This window comes from Equus quagga, chromosome 10, assembly GCF_021613505.1.
Source record: "Equus quagga isolate Etosha38 chromosome 10, UCLA_HA_Equagga_1.0, whole genome shotgun sequence".
Classification (NCBI taxonomy): domain Eukaryota; kingdom Metazoa; phylum Chordata; class Mammalia; order Perissodactyla; family Equidae; genus Equus; species Equus quagga.
This window is the reverse complement of record NC_060276.1, coordinates 35,655,806-35,675,970: the sequence shown is the minus strand read 5'-3', so window position 1 is coordinate 35,675,970 and position 20,165 is coordinate 35,655,806. Positions and strand designations below refer to the sequence as shown.

The following is a 20,165-nucleotide window of genomic DNA, read 5'->3' as shown; positions in this document are numbered from 1 at the left end:
ATGAAGATAGAAATCTGTAAGAGAAGGAAAACTGAAAAAATTGCAAATACGTGAAAATTAAACAACACACTCTTAAACAACCAATGAGTTAAGGAAGAAATCACTAGGGAAATTAGAAGATGTTTTGAGGGCAGTGAAAATGAAAATACAATATACCAACACTTAGTGAGATACAGTGAGCAGTGTTCAGAGTTGAATTTATAGGTGTAAACACATACATTAAAAGGAAGCTCTGATATCAATACCCTAATTTTACACCTTGAAGAACTAGAAAAAGAAGAGCAAACGAAACCTAAAGACAATAGAAGGAAGGAAGAAAATGATTAGAACAGAGATAAATGAAATACAGAATAGGAAAAAAATAGAATCAATGAAACCAATTGTTGGTTCATTAAAAAAATCAACAAAATTGACAAATCTTTAGCTAGATTCGTTAAGAAAAAAAGAGGAAGACACAAATGACTAAAATTGGAAATGAAAGCAGGGATGTTACCACCAACCTTACAAAAATTAAAGGGATTATAAATACTATATGCAGTTGTATGCCAACAAATTAGATAGTCTTAATGAAATGGACAAGTTCCTAGAAACATACAAATTACCAAAACTCACTCAAGAAGAAATAGAAAATCTGAACAGACCTATAACAAGTGAAGAGATTGAATCATTAAAGAAAAACTTCCCAACTAAGAAAAATTCAGGCTTCACTGGCGAATTCTACCAAATATTAAAAATTTAACCCTAATCCTATTCCAAGTCTTCCAAAAAATACATTCTATACAGGCCATTCATTTTATACAAATATACATTCTGTAAGGGCAGCATTACCCTGATACCAAAGCCAGACGAAGAAGATACCACAAGAAAAGAAAACCACCAACCAGTATCCCTTTTGAATAGAGACAGGAAAATTCTCAACAAAATACCAGCAAACTGAATCCAACAGCACATTCAATGTATTATACACCATGACGAAGTGGAATTTATCCCAGGAATGCAAAGTTGGTTCAACATAAGAAAATCAACCAATGCAGTATACCACCTTAACTGAACAAAAGGGAAAAAAATGATCATTTCAATAGTACAGAAAAAGCATTTGACAAAAATCAACACCCTTTCCTGATAAAAACACTTAGCAAGCTGGGAATAGAAGGCAAGTTCCTTCACACTATAAAGGGCATTTATGAAAAACCCACACAACTAGCATCATACTCAATGATGAAAGACTGAAAGTTTTCCCCATGAGATCGGAAATAAGACAAGGATGCCTACTTTCACCTCTGCTATTGAACATTGGAAGTCCTAGCCACAGCAATTAGGCAAGGGAAAGAATAAAAGCCATCCAAATTGGAAAGGAAAAACTGTAAAACTATATTTGCAGTTGATATGATTATATATATAATTATATTATATATAAATTATATACTTATATATAATTTATATAAATTATTTTTATATATGTGTGTGTGTGTATATATATATATATAAAATCCCATAGACTACTACACACATACACAAACTACTACAGCTAATAAATAAATTCAGCAAAGTTGCAGGGTATAAGATCACCACACAAAAATCAGTTGTGTTTCTATATGCCAGTAAGGAACAATCTGAAAAGGAAGTTAAGAAAACAATTCCATTTACAATAGCATCCAAAAGAGATACCCAGGAATACATTTAACCAAGAAGAGAAAAGACTTGTACACTGAAAACTATAAAATATTTCTGAAAGAAATTAAAGACGACAAATAAATAGAAAGACATCTCCTGTTCATGAATTGCAAGACTTATTGTTAATGACAGCAATAGTCCTTAAAGAGACCTACAGATTCAATGCAATCCCTACCAAAACTCCAATGGCTTTCTTTGCAGAAATGGAAAAAACAATCCTTAAATTCATAAGGAATCTCAAAGATCCTTGAATAACCCAAACAATATTGAAAAAGAAAAACAAGGTAGGAGGACTCACACTTCTCATTTTCAAAACTTATTACAAAGTAAGAGTCTCAAAACAATGTGATACTGGCATAAGGATAGACATATAGACCAATGGAATAGAATTGAGGGTCCAGAAATGAACCCAAACCTCTGTGGTCAATCGATTTTCGACCAGGGTGCCAAGACCATTCAATGGAGAAAAGAATAATCTCTTCAAGAAACAGTATTGGGACAACTGGATAACCACATGCAAAGGAATGAAATTAGACCCCTACCTCACACCATGTACCAAAATTAACTCAAAATAGATCAACAACTAAATATAAGGGCTAAAACTATTAGAAGAAAACATATGGTAAGTCTTCATGACCTAGGATTTGGCAATGGATTTCTAGATTTGACACCAAAAGCATTAGCAACAAAAGGAAAAATAGATAAATTGGGCTTCATAAATATTAAATTTTGTTCATCAGATATTATCAAGAATGTGAAAAAGACAAACTAAAGAATGGGAGAAAATATTTTCAAATCATATATCTGATAAAGGTTTAATATACTGAATATATGAAGAACTCTTACAACTCAACAATAAAAACACAAACAACCTGATTAAAAACTGGGCAAGGTGCTGGCCCTGTGGCCGAGTGGTTAAGTTCACACACTGCGCTTCACGGGCCCAGGATTTTGCAGGTTTGGATCCTGGGCGTGGACATGGCACTGCTCGTCAGGTCATGCTGAGGTGGCATCCCACGTGGCACAACCAGAGGCACTCACAACTAGAATATACAACTATGTACTGGGGGGGCTTTGGGGAGAAGACGAAGAAGAAGAAGAAAAAAGATTGGCAACAGGTGTTAGCTCAGGTGCCAATCTTATAAAAACCCCAAAAACATAAAGTAAATAATTAAAAAAAAATAAAAACTGGGCAAAGGCTTACATAGACATTGCTCCAAAGAAGATACACAAATGACCAATAAGCACATGAAAAGGTGTTCAACGTCATTAAGGAAATGCAAATCAAAAACACAATGAGATACTACTTCATACCCACTAGGATGGCTATGGTCAAAAAGACAGATAATAACAAGTATTGGTGAGGATGTGGAGAAATTGGAACCTTCACACATTACTGGTGGGAATGTAAAGGGTGCAGCCATTGTGGAAAACAGTTTGATGGTTCCTCAAAAAGTTAAATATAGGGGTCGTCCCCGTGGCCGAGTGGTTAAGTTCACGTGCTCCACTTTGGTGGCCCAGGGTTTCACTGGTTCAGATCCCGGGCATGGACCTAGCAGTGCTCATCAGGCCATGTTGAGGTGGCGTCCCACATAGCACAGCCAGAAGGACCTACAACTAGAGTACACAACTATCTACTGGGGGGCTTTGGGCAGAAGAAGAAAAAGGAAAAAAAAAAAAGATTGGCAACAGATGTTAGCTGAGGTGCCAATCTTTAAAAACATAAAAGTTAAATATAGAATTACCATATGACCCAGCAATACCATGCCTAAGTATATACCCAAGAGAAATGAAAACATATGTGCACACACAAACTTAGACACAAATGTTTATAGTGGCATTATTCATAAAAGCAAAACAGCCCAAATGTCCGTCAATGGATGAATGGATGAACAAATTGTGACATACACATACAATGAAATATTATGCAACCATAAAAAGGAATGAAGTACTGAAACATGCTACCACTTGGATGAACCTTGAACACAGTATGCTAAGTAAAAGAAGCCATTGACAAAAGGTCACACATTCTATGACTCCATTTATACGATATATCCAGAACAGGCATATTCAGAGGGACAGAAGGAAGATTAGAGGTTACTTATGGGATGGCCAAGGGGCAATGGGGAGTGACCTCTTAAAGGAAATGGGGTGTTTCTATGGAGTGATGAAAAAGTTTTAAAACTAGAGAGAGCCAGTGGTTGCACAACATTGTGAATACACTAAATACCACTGAATTGTGTGCGTTAAAGTGGTTAATTGTATGTTATGTGACTCTCACCTCAATAAAAGAAAATGTCAAAAAAAAGGAGGTGAAAAGAAAGTTTTGTTTTTTTTTAATTCTCAGGTGCCCTGTGCACCCTGCTTGCAGGACTCACAGCGTAACCTTCCTGAGAGCAGAGGATGTTGCCTGCACTTTCCCAGCCTGAGGCTGACAATTAGCAATTTCTATTTGACCTTTTCCAAGGCCGCAGATTCTTCTGGAGTGGTACAAACCAAAACGGGAGAGGAAGGGGCCGATTAGGCCCATCTACCCCACAGAAGCAATCCCATCCTATTTGAACTAGATTAACCCCGTGTTCCCCTTTTAAATCCCATCATTCATGAGTACCATGAACCACATATGCTGGGCAAGATAAACAAGAACCAAGTCACCAAAGTAGCATGGCTTCATGTACAGAGGTCACCATGGACACCCACCACTGTCTCTGACCACAATTCTGGGAAAGGGGCCATTGCCAAGACTTATGCCAGCGGGGTGGCAATGTCTCCATGCAGAGTTCCTGGAATTCATTTGAATGTTTGAAGTAGAGAAAGTTTAGGGAAATGTTTGCATTACTCACACTAGCACTGTCCTTCAAAAAAGATGGGGGTTTTCCACTCTTTCCAGTCCAAGACACCCTTTCCACTCTGCCAGGATATGTGGGACTGGGGAATATGGTTTCCCCATGCAGGTGTCTAGCCAACCCCTATCTTCTATGCTGATAGACACAAATCCACTTGTATATGTTGACACATGGTAACCTTGAATCCTTCCAGAATACTGTTTAGATGGAAATATTAGTTTGATGAAAAGTGACTATAGCAACTCCCAGTTTCAAATTTGCCTGGTATTCAGGCAATGGCTGCAGCTCTCAGCGGCTTCCTGTCAGTTAAAATGTGATTTAAACATTCTATTGTGTACCAGTTGTGTTTCCTGTTTCATAATATCCAAATTTAATACTGTCTTCCTGCTGTTTCTATGTAGCAGGTGATTCAGAAGGTTACTCTGATTTCCCTCTCTGGGTGGGTTTCCCCTACTATCCTCTCTCTCCTCCTGTCCCATGAATGAATTTTTTCCCTATGGGGTAATTTTTCAACCAGTAGACATACTATAAACTTTCTGCTGCTCCTTAGGCCTCAAGGCAGCCTCTTAGAGCAAACGGCCTAGTCTCTATCTGTGCTTCTCTCTCCCTCCTGGTCATGGGAAGGGCCTGATGCCTTTCAGAGGGCAGCTTCCCAGTAAGAAACAAAAGCTTCAGCCACCAAATGCCGTTCTGCATGTACATAAACCTATTTCTTACACAATCATGTAATTTCTCTCCCAACCCCCCTGCCCATTCCTGTTAGGGAGCAAGACAGCCACATTGTGGGGACAGAAACAATCTCCTCCTCCACTCAAGAAATCCTGATTGTGCCCAGTGTGGGGTGTTTTCCGCTGCTGACACGTTGGAGGGCCAAAGAAATGCCATTTTCCAATAAAGGCAGCTACAACTCTGCTCTAATGCCACTCTGAGGTGGCAGCCATTTAGGGAAACTCTATAAAGCCAGCCCTATGGTGCCCGGGCCCCAGTTGGAATTACTTTTCCCAATTAGAATAAACGTACGCTCCTCGCAACTCTTAGCTCAGAGTGAACTGCTAATTTCTCTCCTAAAATTATACTATCATTATGCTGAAACCAAGCACAGTGCCATGCCTCGGGGAGGACAGGCACTCAGTAACTATTGATGGATCACGTTGAGCCTGACATTTGGGAGGAAAAGGCCAAAATGGAAAAGGAGATGAAATGATGGCTTGCCAAAGGTTCTCAAAATAACTGGGCACGTTGGGGCTTCAGCAGTGGTTTTCAGATTGTTCTGTGGGACCTGGTGTTCTGTTGAAACTGATCCAAGTTGCCATAAACACCTGATTCAAAAAATGTGTATTTAAATGTATAATATTTAAAAACTGTAATAAAACCGCAAAAACACCTAATGTGTTACATTCACGGTGGCAATCAAAGACCACCAGTGGGTTAGCAGGCGCCATCAGGTTGACTCATTTCTGTTCAAACCTCAGGAGTGATGCTTTGCCTGCCAAAACTTTTTTGTTGTCATTGCGGTATAATTGACATACAGTATTACATTAGTTTCAGGTGTACAACATAGTGATTCGACATTTGTATACCCTGCGAAATGGTCCCCACATTGTCTAGTTACTGTCCGTCACCTTACAAAGTTTACTCAGTATTATTGACTACGTTTCCCATGCTGTACGTTACATCCCCATGACTTCCTTTATGACTAGAAGTTGGAATTCTCAATCCCCTTCACCCATTTCACCTCCTGCAACTCCCCTCCCCTCCCTGCCTGAACTTCTTGCAGGCTTTGTCAGGCCTGGTTCAGAAGGTTGTGACTGCGCTGGGACCTTACAGTTTAGGCCTATACCTTCCCACTCTCATAAAACTATACACGTAAGATACCACCTCTTCTCTGTGCAGATCAGCACCTTCTTGCTGTTGTATAGCCAAAACGATACAGAAATAAATGGGGTGCTGAGACTGTAACAGCAACTGTCATCTATCACCCCAATTACAAGATTTATAGTCATCAAAACAGCCTCATCGTTCTCATTAACTCTGTAACTGGTAAACATTTGTACTTTATAACAATGAAATACTGCTTTTAATCTCCCATTTTTAACATGATGGGATGCCAGCTAAGATTTTGATTAAAAAGCAGATTCTTCCACCATGGAGGGAGACTAAAGGCTGAACAAATGACCAGCCCCTCATGACTTGGCTGTGTCCTTTTAGAACGAGCGCGTGAGCTCAAGGACGCCAGGGCAGTGGGTGAGCACAGAGGCATGTAATGCAGCCACTGCTCAGCTGTGTGCTCCAGACTCAGTGCATCCTACAGCTAACCTCTGTCCAACTAATGTGCTCATCTGTCTTGATGGAATCTGCAAGTGCAGGTCAGTGTTTGTTTATATAAAGTGCACACCCTCCACCAGCCCTCTGGGTCGGTCCATTTAAACAATTTCAGATACACAGTCAATACACTCTGGACATAATATATTAAGGGCCATTTTTAAACACAGTTGTAACCAAGTTCTTGGGATGAGGAGGTCTACTGGTTTCAGAGCATTGCTTAGGACCTAAGGCAATTTCCTCCGATTCTTTAACAGTTTCTTTCCATAGGCTTGGGGTTTGGAACAGGCGATTGTACCATAGGCTACAAGAACAAGGAAGGCCTTTGAATGTAGGAGCCAAAGCAGTATACCCAGGGCGTGCCTCAGTTGCAGCCTCTCATTCAGCTATTCCTCTTGCAGGTGAAAAGCCTGAGCAAACAGATGGGGAGCCATCAGAGCTTAGCCCAAACCCGCACTTGTCTCAGCTCATGCTGTCCGAGCCGCAGCAAGTGGGAGAAGCCCTTCTCTGAATGGGCAGTCACCGGCTCTCCTGGCCGGCAGTTCTGAATCCAGGTGTGATGGCCCCGCAGCAGACTTCCCCCCGCTCACAGTGCCAGGACTCCTTGGATATGATAGTATTTTCCATCAACAGGGAGGAAGTGCCTCCTTCCACACAGCTGTGCTTGCCCTCTGAAGCAGTGGGGCTATTTAAAAGGTGCCCAGTGGGGCGTGAAATCTAGAGGAAATGCTGAAACTCTGGGAAGAATTTAGGTAGGTGGAGTGTGATTACTGAAGTTGAAATCTGTCCAGACCATTGAGTTAACCACTAATGCCATAAAAAAGAATGCTGTGGGCTCGTTAAAGTACTTCATTCTACCTGAACTATTAATATTGTCTAAATCATTAAAAAATCCCATGTACCATTAAACATGAATGATGAAACTGGATAAACCCTGAGCAGATGGCCGCCTTAATGGAGCACTATTCAAAACCACAATAGTCCTCTAGGATCTGAGATGGCTGTTTTTAGCCACTGTGATTGATATAAGCACATGTCATCAAATTCACATGGGTAGTGGGGCTTTGGGGCGATGCACCAGAAATCTGTCCTGCATATATTCACTAGCAATCAATCCTGAAATACGATGATGAAACTGAGACAGCAAATGATTTAGAAAGAGCCAGAGGTATTTCAACAATGCCCTTGGTAGCCTTGCCATAGGAAAGAGAATAAGGCAACAGCTGATAGAGGCAGCGCACCGAGAGGTTCCTTTCTTGATGCAGGCTCTTATCTGGTCCTGCCCTTATGCAGACATTTTCCCCAAACGCACACTGGGCATAGGGTTCACCTCATATCACTTTGGAACTGGACAAGTAACTGGTATCAGTTCAAGTGTGTGGTATGCCTAGTATGTGTATGAGTGTATACAAGCTCTGAGTGGCCACATCAGGGGCATTTTCAGATTCTGTTCTGTACTGAGAAAATGGCAAAGCCTTGATGGCAGAAGAAAGGCTTCTCATGGCATCAGGTGGTTTCGCTGGAGACCACTGCTACCGTTGCCTGCCAGCTCACAAAGGGGAAATGCCCAATAACATACGGATTTGGAAGAGATCTGGAGTGGGCTTGAGCATAGCTAAGCTGCCACCGGGATTCAGGTCTGATGCTTGTCTCAGATCCGTGGGCCAGGGCAGACTGTCCACTAAAGGCTAGACTCTCTCACCGAGCCGGGATTGAGGGCCAGGCAAAAAGATGACACGGGCAAGTCGCATGGTAGGGGGCAGCTGCAGACGGGCGTGGTTGCCCAAGTGCTACTTTGGAAAGAAATCACTATCAGTTCCCAAGGATATTATTTCAAAGTCTTCAACTGTTAGCGTTTTAGTAAGAAGTACCCACGATACCAAGATCCTCTGAGGAGGCAGGTTAAAGAAGGAAACAACAAATGGTAACTCAGTTTTAACATTTTATTGGGTAAATGATTTTAAAGGTAATAACAATAGTGTCAAAACTACTACAATATCTTTCCACAGCCATACCTTACAGACCCACATAAACCTTCTCATTTTTCTTTTTGCTCATTTTTAATATTTTAAAGCCATACATGTCATATAAAATGCCCATTTCCAATAGTTTCTTCAAACTATTAAGCAATTAAATGTAGAAGGAAGGAGGATCTAGTTATACTTGAAGGGGTTTCAGGAAATTTGTGATGTCTTACTGTAATCAAAAAACAAGTCACTAAGAAAGAAGGAAAAGAAGAGCTACTCCAGGTAGCTTTTGCTCATTACAAGTCTCACCATTGCATCACCAAGAACTCATTATGCTGGTGACTGATTCAAAGTAATTTCGGGGAACATATAAAACACTAAAATAACTTAGAAACTAGATCCAAATATTTCAAAAGTAATCAACTTTGATATACAAAAACAGTCAGAGGTGGTTACAAAAGTTTGTTTTCTCAGTGCGTCTATGTACCAGCGCAGTTACTGGGTCCAGAGCAAAATAAAAGGTTTATTTTCTTCTGAAACAGTAATAAAAAACAAGAAAAACATATCTTTGTATATAAAGGATCAATGCTGGTCTGAAGAATAATGTAATCAGAAACCCTTAAATTGAGAGGCACACAACGGGTTTCCACTTTTAAAAAATAAAAGGAAAGTCACCAGTTTATTTAAATGGAGGAGGTACTCACACCCCTCAAATAAACTTAATTCAATTTAACATCACTAGCAAAAATCACTTAGAAACTGTACAAAAATAAAAAAGTTAACACATTTAATCCTGCAAGGTTTTTGTAAGGACTGGAAGGCAGGCTTTTGGAGCAGCATTTGGGCATGGCTGGGGGCTTCTTTGGTTTGATCTAACACACATAAGAGATGGAACCTATTCCAGATGACAGTTTCAAATTTCCTGCACATTTGAAGACATGAAAAGAGGTCCGTATACAAACTTCCGGTGTGCTGGGCATTGGGACTGGATGCGCTGGACTGCAAATCTGCTAACCGCTTTGAGTGGGGTGGGGGAAAGAGCAAGCCTTGCACTTCCTCCAGCAATGACACCGACCTCTCGGGTGGGGGAGACTGGAGCGGGCAGTAGCACATTCTCGTGCAGTCAGAAGGCCACTTAATGGGGGGGTAGGGAATTGTTCTTTTAGAATCTGGTACCTGGCTGACCTTGGTCAAGAACAAGAAAACCCTTCCAGAAATGGAAGCCTTTTGCTACATACCAAAGTAAAATACATACTATTTTCCAAGAGGAAAAATACCCAGTTGCATTTGAAAGCGGAAAACATAAATGGGACTAATTAACATTACAAAGGGGGGCTATGTAAACTTTGTTCTACTCAAATGAAGTTCAAGTATTACTTCTGAGCTGTTTCAAGATCACTGAACTCATACAATATTCTGGTGATAAGAGTGCAATTCACATTTGTGTTTCTGAACAAATAAACCACAACTGGCGAGAACACAACCTGTGCAATTAGAATCTTCGTCTGAGTTAAAAACACATGCTACATATTTCAACATGTTCAAGGTTAAGTCAAACCACATATTTAACAACGTTGTAATATACGACGGTGAAAGGGTCTAGCGTTTGTTTGAAGCACACCATTACAGTTTGTATAACACCCTTTACACTACAAAGTCTTTTAGTCAACAGCTACTTAGAGACAAAAATGCACTGTGCATTAATTTGAATACAAAAGGAGACAAAACTATCCTTTTCCCCCAAGCCATGGTGGGAAATATTGCTGACCTCGTCCTCTGAAGCCTGCAGGATGGTTATTTCTTCAGTATAACATTATTACACTGGTAAGAAAATCTGTATAACATCTGCATATATCAAGAATTTTAAAAAATCTGATATGATTTTAGAGTCCGCATGACCAGTCACGTGACCTGCTCAAGATTGATTAGCACCGTTAAATACATAAACACACACATATGTATGTATGTATGTACGTATGTATGGGTATATGGATACACACACACATATGTGTATGTAATAGATCTTTTCTTTAAAAAAATCTTCTAACCATGAGCTCACCCAGGATGAGGAGCCTGTTGAACTGATGAGATGATGGATAAGACAGATCAATATTGGTCTATTTTGTCTCTCTTCAGTTTTCTTACTTTTTTTTTTTTTGCAGCAGACAATATCATTCAGCTTGTGCTCAGTTTCCCTATAAGGGCAAGAGAAAGTTTCCACCAGGTAGCCACTTAAGTTTTTATACTGAAAGACTAATCTGCTCCAAAATGCTCCCAAGTAGAAACGAAAGGACTCAAAATCCCTTTCTAAAGCCCAACAGCTAGCTTTCTCTGCCTAATCTCTAGCTTCAATGGAACTGGCTACTGAGATTGCATTTCAGGCTAACAATTGGCTTCTTAGTTAAGGCATCACAACTGAAAATGGTTATTTCAACAACGGATGCTGTGGATGAAGGAACACCAACAGACTTTGAAGGACTTTCATGGAAAACGAAAGCAGTTAGCTGTGCCACAATGGCGGCAGAAGGGATCAGTCAGTTACCTCACAAACTAGAAAAGCATTTTTGGATTCTGAACTAGCAGTCTGTCACTTGTCATAGCAACCATAGGTATAAGCTATGCCATTTTGATATTCAGTGACATCTCATAGTTTTAGACTATATATCCTGCACCACTCTTATATTCATCAATTGATATATTGGTTTCCTGTTTGAAAAAAAATATTTATACACACACACACGCACACACACATTTACTACCATAAAATGAAGGTGATCTTTCTCCAGAACCATCTGTCATTTTTCCTGGGGATATACATATGGACCTCCTATTGACATCAGGAAGTTCTCTTTGTATGCATCATGAGAAGACTGGCCCTGCAAATGAGCGGGGCTCTCACTATATCATATCTAAATGCCAACTCCATTTCTTCAGGTGTAACATAACATCTTATCAACATAGTAAGTGTGTTTCTATCCAAAGTATGTAGTGCAGAGAGATATTCAAGCTATTTTATAGTATCTCTAAAACTCCAGTATTGTCCCCATGACAAACATCTGAAATCATGGCATATATGAACTTTTGTTTCACTAGATTATCTTTACCATTTCTTTAAATGGTAGCTAAAATTGTCTCTGGCCAATCATGACTTACTGAGACCTAAAGCTAACAAATTTAAATTAATATATAATAGACAGATGTCTCTTTTTGGTTATTTGCTCAAAATAAATTTTTTCAGCTTATAAAAATACTTATGAGTAAGGAATTTGTCTTATCTGTTGTTTTGCATATAGAAACAATAAAATTTTACAAGTATATTACTTTAAATTGCCTTTTTTCTAACTCTTCTTAATTCCACTTAATTATATTCTTCTCAAAGGCACTAAATTCTGTACCTGCTCTCTTCCTGATACTTGCTGCTCTTCACAATGACTTCTGCAACATATCTGAAAGGTAGCTTGTACTTTCTTAAAACAGTGTTTCAGTTTGCAAGTGGGTTCTACAAAGTGATGAGGCAGTCTAGTCTCTCCTGTGATAACCAGCACAATAGGTGTAAATGATTTCTCATTCTCTGTGACAAGCCCTATTATGGAGCTTCGAATGTTCCATACTAGAACTAAAGTCCATATATTTTAACCATGGGAAAAACACATACTTAAGGAGCGAAGACTCACATACTAAGCTCTCATAGCAAAATGAATTTTAGACAAATTCAAGAATACTATACAAATACCTGAATTTGATATGAATTACTCCCAAACTTACCTATCAAAAATTATCTATCTTACTGAGGAAAACTAAAGAAAAACCTAAACAAAATCCTTAAAAACTGAACAATTTCTTCCATCCACAGCCGAAAGAAGGAAGGAAGGAAGAGAGGAAAGAAAGAAGGCAAGAAGGACAGAAAGACAGAAACCTGACTGAGATGGCAAAGCAAAATTCTGTGTCATATTGTAAGGAAAGAAAACCTCAAAAGTTCTATATGCTGCAAAAAAAAAAAATCAATGACCTAAAATAATAAAACAGGATCTTCTTAACAAATGCCATTTTCCTACCCGTTACCATGATGATCTTAATTGACGATGTCGAAAGCCTCACCATGGCAACGGAAACTATCATCATAAAATGGTACAGTAAAAGAGATAGCTAGACCAAGAAGGGGTAGGGTCTCCTGGGAAGAGGTCTGCAGAGAGGCCCAGTGACTGGTTGTGCGGCTCAGTGTCAGGAATAATGGTTGTATGGCGGAAGGGGATGCCCAATGCCATTTTGGAAATGATGATGCTGGCGATGAGCAAGGTATTCAGCATAGCTCAAGGTCATCTTTTCACTACGGTACCTGGAAAAAAGTCAGGGAAGAGACAAAATTAACATCAAGTAACATGTGACGTGCCAATGTCAGAGCTAGACAGGACCACAGAGATAATTTTATAGATCAGGAAACAGAGGCCCAGAGAGAAGCCGTGCCTTGCCTAATGTCACACAGCAAATAAGTAGCAAAGCTGACATCAGAACCCAGGAATCCAGAGTCTGAGTCCAGTGTTCTTTCGACTCTACTACTCCCTGTTCAAATTGTTCTAGAAATTTTATTGCCCCCTCAGCCCTGGTTTCCAACAGGAAGGAACAGGGGAAAGCCAACCTATTACATCATGTATGCATCTCATTCACTTGACTATCTTTTCTTCCGGGATCTTCCATCACTCCCTCTTTTACCATTCCTTTCCCTCTGTCCACCCTTCTACTCAGGTCTTGCCATTAAGTGAAAACAGTAACAACAAAAAACTTCTTAATCCTGGTATCCCAGACCCTCTTCTCCATCTTTAGCCTTCTTTTCATTGCCACACTTCTCAGAAGAGTAATGTGTACTTTCTACCTTCCACCCCTCACCTCATACCACTCCTCAGCCCAGTGCTCCCTGGCTCCTACTTCCACTCTTCTGGACACTGCTCTTTCAGAAGGCCCTTCTTGTTATGCTTGACCTCTCCATTATCACACTGCTCACAACTCCCCTTTTGAAGCTCTCTTGTGCTATGGGTTCTACAATTCCACACTCCCTTGGTTCTCCCCTGCCTCTCAGACTGCTCCTTCTCTCTCTGACTACACATCTGTCCCTGCCTTGTGGGATTTTCCTGTTTCCACCTTTGGTTCTTTTGACCCTAGGCTGTGTCCCTGCTCAGTGAACCCTACCCTCATAGCTTCAACTGTGTTCTCTTTACAGATGATCTCAAATCACCATCTCTGGCCATGAGCTCTACACACGTACATTTTCAGTGACCTACTGAACACTTCTATACAGATCCATCCCCGGAGGCAATTCATACCCAGAATCAGTGCACAAACATGACTCTCCTCCTGTGGTCCCTCCCTTGGTTAAGAGGATCGTCTTGGTCCATTCTATCTAGATTAAAGTCTTGACTTGTTCCTCTTCCTTACTTCTGAATGATGACTAACTCCTTTCATTTCTTCCACAATATTTTCTTACCTGTCCCCTTCTTTCTTCCCACCACACTGCCACAGCTCTTGTTAAGGCTCCCATGTCACCTCTTCTGGATTGCTGCCACAGATTCTTAGATAATAGCAATATCTCCTAACTCATTTTCCTGTTTCCAATTCCAATCTTTCACTTGCCCAAATCCATTTGTTTGAAAACTTTCAATGGTTACCAATTGCCTATAGAATAAGGCCTAAACTTCTTAGTCTTGAACTCAAGACCCTCCATGATGTGACTCAACCTAGCTTCTGGGCTGTAAAATTTTCCTCTAATGACCATCGTCTTCCTTTTTTTTTTTTTTTTGAGGAAGATTAGCCCTGAACTAACACCTGCAGCCAATCGTCCTCTTTTTGCTGAGGAAGACTGGCCCTGAGCAAACATCCGTGCCCATCTTCCTCTACTTTGAATGTGGGACACCTGCCACAACACGATTTGACAAATAGTGTGTAGGTCTGCACCTGGGATCCAAACTGGCAAACCCCAGACTGCTGAAGCGGAACATGCAAACTTAACCACTGTGCCACCAGGCCAGCCCCATGACCATCTTCTCTCTGTACACTGAAAGACCAGCCAAGTCAGACTACTGAACATTCCTCAGAACGTGGTCAGGACTTCACCACCTACATGCCTTGACTCACAAAGTTCTGTTTAAGTTAATCCCTTTCCTCCCCCACTCTCCACCTGTCAAATATTCTGCCTGTTCTTTAAGCCCAGCCTCAAATCTACCTTTTTGAAATTTTCTGTTATCCTCCAGCCCCTCCTGGAATTCCTTTTTCCTTACTTTATGATCTCATATGATCCATCACATTCTGCTTTATGTTAATCATTATTTTTGTACATGCTGAACTCATGGAAAGCAGAGATGGAGGCATTTTCAAATTTGTGACTCCTCAGAGCTGAGAATGGGCCATTTTTAGACTACAGGCATTCATGTGATTTTATGGAATTGAAATAAATGGAAACAGCAACCCATTTTCCTAAAATGTTTGTTATTTTCCTTTTTAAATAAGTATCCCTATTATCCCATGCAGAAATTTATTTAGCATTTGTGAATCTAGCTCAATTGTGTTTTTCAGCAAGCTTTCATGGTAGACTTCTATCACTGCCAAAATCCTAAGGTTAAATTCAAATTTGAGGACTGCTTGTCAGAATCCTGGGGTTCTGCTAAGCAATGTTAAAAGCTAGCCAATAGCTAATTCAGGTAACTTTCTTCAATAACGTAGTCTAAAGGCTCAGAGAGCTTGCTCATACAAAGCCCAAATAATCACACAGAGCTAAAGATGGGAAGGACGGGCCCATACATCACACAGGCTTTACTGCCAAGCAGAGCTCCATTGTATCCACCCTCAGTATGGCCCTGCCATTCATTTCCACTCTGTTTCAGGAAAGAGAAGCGAGTACAGTTAGAGAGACCAAAGACGTGAAAGGGTTATCAGCATACACATCAAACTGTACTGGTTAGCCTGGCACCAGAAAATGCCTTCTGTACCTGGTCAGTTTTATGGTTTTCCTGAATTCATTAGTAATTGGAGCTTTGTATCCTCCTTTCCTCAGTAAGGAGTCTATGGTCTGAATATGGTCCCATCCTGTGGAGAGTAGACCAGATAAAATATCAGTCAAGGCCATGCGACAAGCACCTTTGGTTAAATACAAAATGACTTTGTAGAGGTCAGCTATCACTGTCACCAAATGCCATCAACTCCTTTGGTCCTAAAAACAATCACACAGAAGAGCTAAGATGTCCTCCTGTACAGAAGCAGGTACGCCACCGCACACCTTAAACTCTAGCTATCCATGATGGCTAACAACATTGGCTTCTTTATGGCAACCACATTTGAAGGCAAGGAGTCTAAGAGGCTGGCAGTAACTGCTCAGTTATGTCTTGGTAACAAACTACAAACATTGTACTCTAACAGTGACATCTTTAAAAGGGAGGGAAAAGCCGAAATGTCATTTTGCAAACTCAGTAGTATTTCCGACTCCCACACTAAGTCATGGTAACAACTGCTCCTCACGGGGTCTTCTGCAGTCCATCCAGTGCATTGTATGCAGCACTCAAGGGTGTTTCTATGGTCCTGACAGGGGATGGTAAACTATCATCCAAGGCCCTCTCTCTCATATGTACACTGTAAGAAGTCAGTGGAACTACAGGATGGAGACATTTTCAAAAGCAACCCAAATAAATCTTCAGATAGCTGCCTGAAAGACTAACTTTCTTGTTTGGGGGTTTAATGATATTAAATTTTGCTGTTATGTAATTTACATTTTTACAAAACAAACACGAAAAAACCAAATTGCATACGCTTTCTGATGAGAAGACAAGCTAATAATATAAAGAAGAAATATTCATTTTAACTAACAGGAAACTATAATTTACTAGTGGCTAGAAAGGACAGGATACTACAGAGTGGAAAATTATTGTGTGTTACAGTGGTGGTTCATAAAGGTTTGTGCTATATCTGCAAAACAGAAACACGTTTGTTGATTAGGAAGTGCAGACCAAGCAGAGAAAACACTGATACTTCGTGTATTTATTTTCTATGCTCCTAATCTTAATGGGAAACCTACAATCTTAATAGTAGCAGAATGAGTAATGGCAACCACCTAAGAATGAAACACTTGATACTGACAATGAACTGTGTGGCTGACTGTCAAACCAAAGGCTTGTTTATGCCACAAGGCTAGAGCACAATGGAATATGGTAAAATGGCACTTCAAATTCACAGCAAACCATTGCCCAGAATTAAACCCAACTTTTACAAATCTTTGCTTTTTTTAAGTATAATTTTCTGTGCTTTTGCTGTCAAACTTTTGTGCAAAGATTCAACTTCTGTGTGAGTAATTCACCGATTTCATACAGACATTGCAGTGGCAGTGATGGAAGAGTCATTTCTTACAATTTGACATTGATCAATTATCAGACATAACTGCAAGGTCAGATATTGCATTGTATATTTGTCTAAAGTTTTCACCAGATCATATGAAATAAAGTACAACAATGACCTTGCTCCTTTGCAACCTCCGGTAGGTAGGTGGCGGTGCGTTTTGATCCTTTTTCATTGATGAATTCTATTCTAATGCCATGTACACCCACCTGAAAGAAATTGGCAGTTTTATTAGTACAGTCTTCTTCATAGAAACAGAAAGAAAAACTTATCATTTAACTTTCAAGAGAATGCAGTTCTTCCTTTCCCCTTGTTTTTGGACGGGTATATCAGTTTTCTCTTTCCAAAGCATTGACTTTGGGTTCGAAGGCCATTATGATGGCCATGGAGGCTGGAAACATTGATTTGCATGTGTCCAACGTGCGCCTGGCTATGCTATTCTGTTTCGAACCAGAACAACCACTCTGGGGCTGTGTGTAGAATGACAGTCGATGGCAAGAATCTTGTCCCCACTCCCAAATTGTGGCTCATGAAAATAAGGAACTAGACCAAGGGAACTAACTTCAAAGAGACAGCAAACAACCATGCTGTTTTTCAGGTACCATCACCACTTCAGATTAAGTTCTGAAATTTCTGGGGCTATTGACTCCGTTCTCAAATTGTCTAGCCTCTTTAAAACTTTGAATTATATGTACATAAGCAAACATGGATAAGACTGAAAAAACCAACAACAACTAGATCCTACATCATCACCCATTACAGATAGCATTTCTAAAAAAATGTATTATGTCTTAAAGTGGACCAGTGGCAAACCCTCACTGTCTATCTTCATCCTTGCCCTCATACACTACTGCTAAATTTAAGAGCAATAAAGATTTCAAATCACTTCGGGCAGGGCATTTTTGCACAGTTTCTTATACATTAACCAAGAGACAACTTTTTTTTATGTGAAAAAGACAAACTTTTGTTGATGCCCTAAAAACGGTAGTCTTCTATGTAAGTGTGGGCAATTTCTTGCTAATGTTTAACAAAGTAATATACATTTTCTTTGATTAACTTCCAATCAAAAGGAATCTGCCCTTTCCCCTCATATCTCACATAGCATAGTGTATAGAGCTAACGATCCCAAAAAGTTCTTAACTTCTTTGTAAATATTAATATAAATAAAATTTCAAAAGGACAACAAATCCATTCTGTTCTCCCAGATCTATGGCTGCTTTAGATCAATGACTCCCAAGTGGAATGTAAGGTCATCCAAGGCACTGGAGGGCAGATGTCAGGCCAGGTAAACATTTTCACTCGGGAAAGAGGCTTCTTTTCAGAGCAAGTGAGCGAAGTCATAGACCTTTACTCTTTCCATTGGCATGGATGCAAAGGTCTAGAAGAGGAAAAGGGGTCCATGAAAACTTCTTTTGCCCTTAGCCTGAAATTTTCCAAGTTTTCAGGGAATAAAAAGTCCTCTGGAAATTCTATTTCATTCTTTCCCCAGGTCTTTACACATCCATCCATTAGAGTCTGTCAGATCTTCTGAGCACGTTTTTTATTAAAGCCTATCTCTGTGGCTGTTTCTTCTATCTATTTAATATCAGTATTCTTATGAGTCTCCTTCTGCTGAAAATGCAATTAGGGCAGCTGTTTAAAAACGAACAGGCTAAGGCCTCCCATAGCCTGTGGGAAATGACTGTGGACAGCGGAGAAGAAATATGAGTGCTTAGCTATCAGCCCTTTCCAGGATAAAGGACATCTACTAATCTCCCCAGTGCCTGACACAGTACTGAGACAATGACAAATCTGCGACAGTTTCTGTGTACTGACTTTCTGATCAGTGACTTTGAAATTTCTTCCTTCAACAATATCAGATCCTTCATAATTTGTTTTTAAAAACATACAGTATAAATAATTTATGCTCCCATCATTCACTGAAGTGAATTTTGCATCTTCAACTCAATTTATCAAAAATGTGTCATGTTAAAATTGAAAAGAATTTTGGTGTTTATTGAGGTGTCTAATCAAAATCGTCAGAGGAGGAATGTTTGCCTCTCTGTGAGATGAGAGTGTTAGACTTCATCAGGCTGTTTAGCTGGCGCAGGGTGGGGATGGGGGCTGCACAGCTTATCCAAATTTCACGAGGTTTTATGCTTCAGCAAGTGGAGTTTGGGGAAAGAACAGCTCCTCAGGTGATTTTTATTCTAGATTAACAAGATAACCTCTAATAACCAGTCTAGCGCCAACAAACTATGTTATGTATTGGGGGAAAAAAAGTGATTTAGGCAAATTGGAGGTGATTTAGACACATAAATCCTTTTTTCCATAAGAGTACATTTTGTGTTCTTCAACAAAACTTTCAGAGATTTTAAAGCTTAGTAATTTAGCAATTAAAAGAGATTAAGACCAATTGTATGGTATGTGAATAATATCTCAATAAAGCTTTTATATAAAGAGAAATATATATATATATGTTAAGATGAAACTAAATAGACACGTTGACCAAAATAAAAATTATTCATGAATAAAATTGATTTACTTTTGTGTTTTGAGAAGGCCACACCATGAAATTTGATATGAAAAAAATCAAAATTATCCCATTTTGAATTAATACCACATTTACAATTCTTAATTCTTTTTCGTGTTCCTACGATTCTGAACAATTGAAAGCTCCTGTAAATTGAACAGTAAGTATGGTGATTTTAAAGTGAATTCTTTGTGAGAAATAACTTATTTGATAAGTCAAAAATATACTCCACAGAGATATAAAGCCAAAACCAGAGTGACTCATTTTATCAACTAGTGGAATCAGGAGAATGGTAATAATGTTCTGAGCAGAATCAAAGCATAATAGCTTTTGTCACCTGTTGAGCAACAGCATTTTCCTTACTTCCAGAACCACAGACGCCACCAAATAGTCATGTGTGCAATCAAAACAGTAGAATGGAAAACGGCCTGCTGTGGAGAATGACCAAATCTGGCCAACCTGTGGAAATCA

General features: G+C 39.7%; 1 protein-coding gene across 1 annotated transcript in view; it reads right to left on the bottom strand.

The window, feature by feature from the left end:
- Window positions 1-8,771: 8,771 nt before the first annotated feature.
- Window positions 8,772-20,165, bottom strand: part of AMMECR1 (AMMECR nuclear protein 1) — a 107,678-nt gene continuing 96,284 nt past the window's right edge. Inside the window, exons 4-6 of the mRNA XM_046673515.1 lie at window positions 17,301-17,391; window positions 15,787-15,883; window positions 8,772-13,145 (exon numbers count right to left, since the gene is read on the bottom strand). Coding sequence (XP_046529471.1) covers window positions 13,031-13,145; window positions 15,787-15,883; window positions 17,301-17,391 — 303 coding nt within the window. The 3' untranslated portion in view covers window positions 8,772-13,030. The remainder of the gene's footprint in view (window positions 13,146-15,786; window positions 15,884-17,300; window positions 17,392-20,165) is intronic.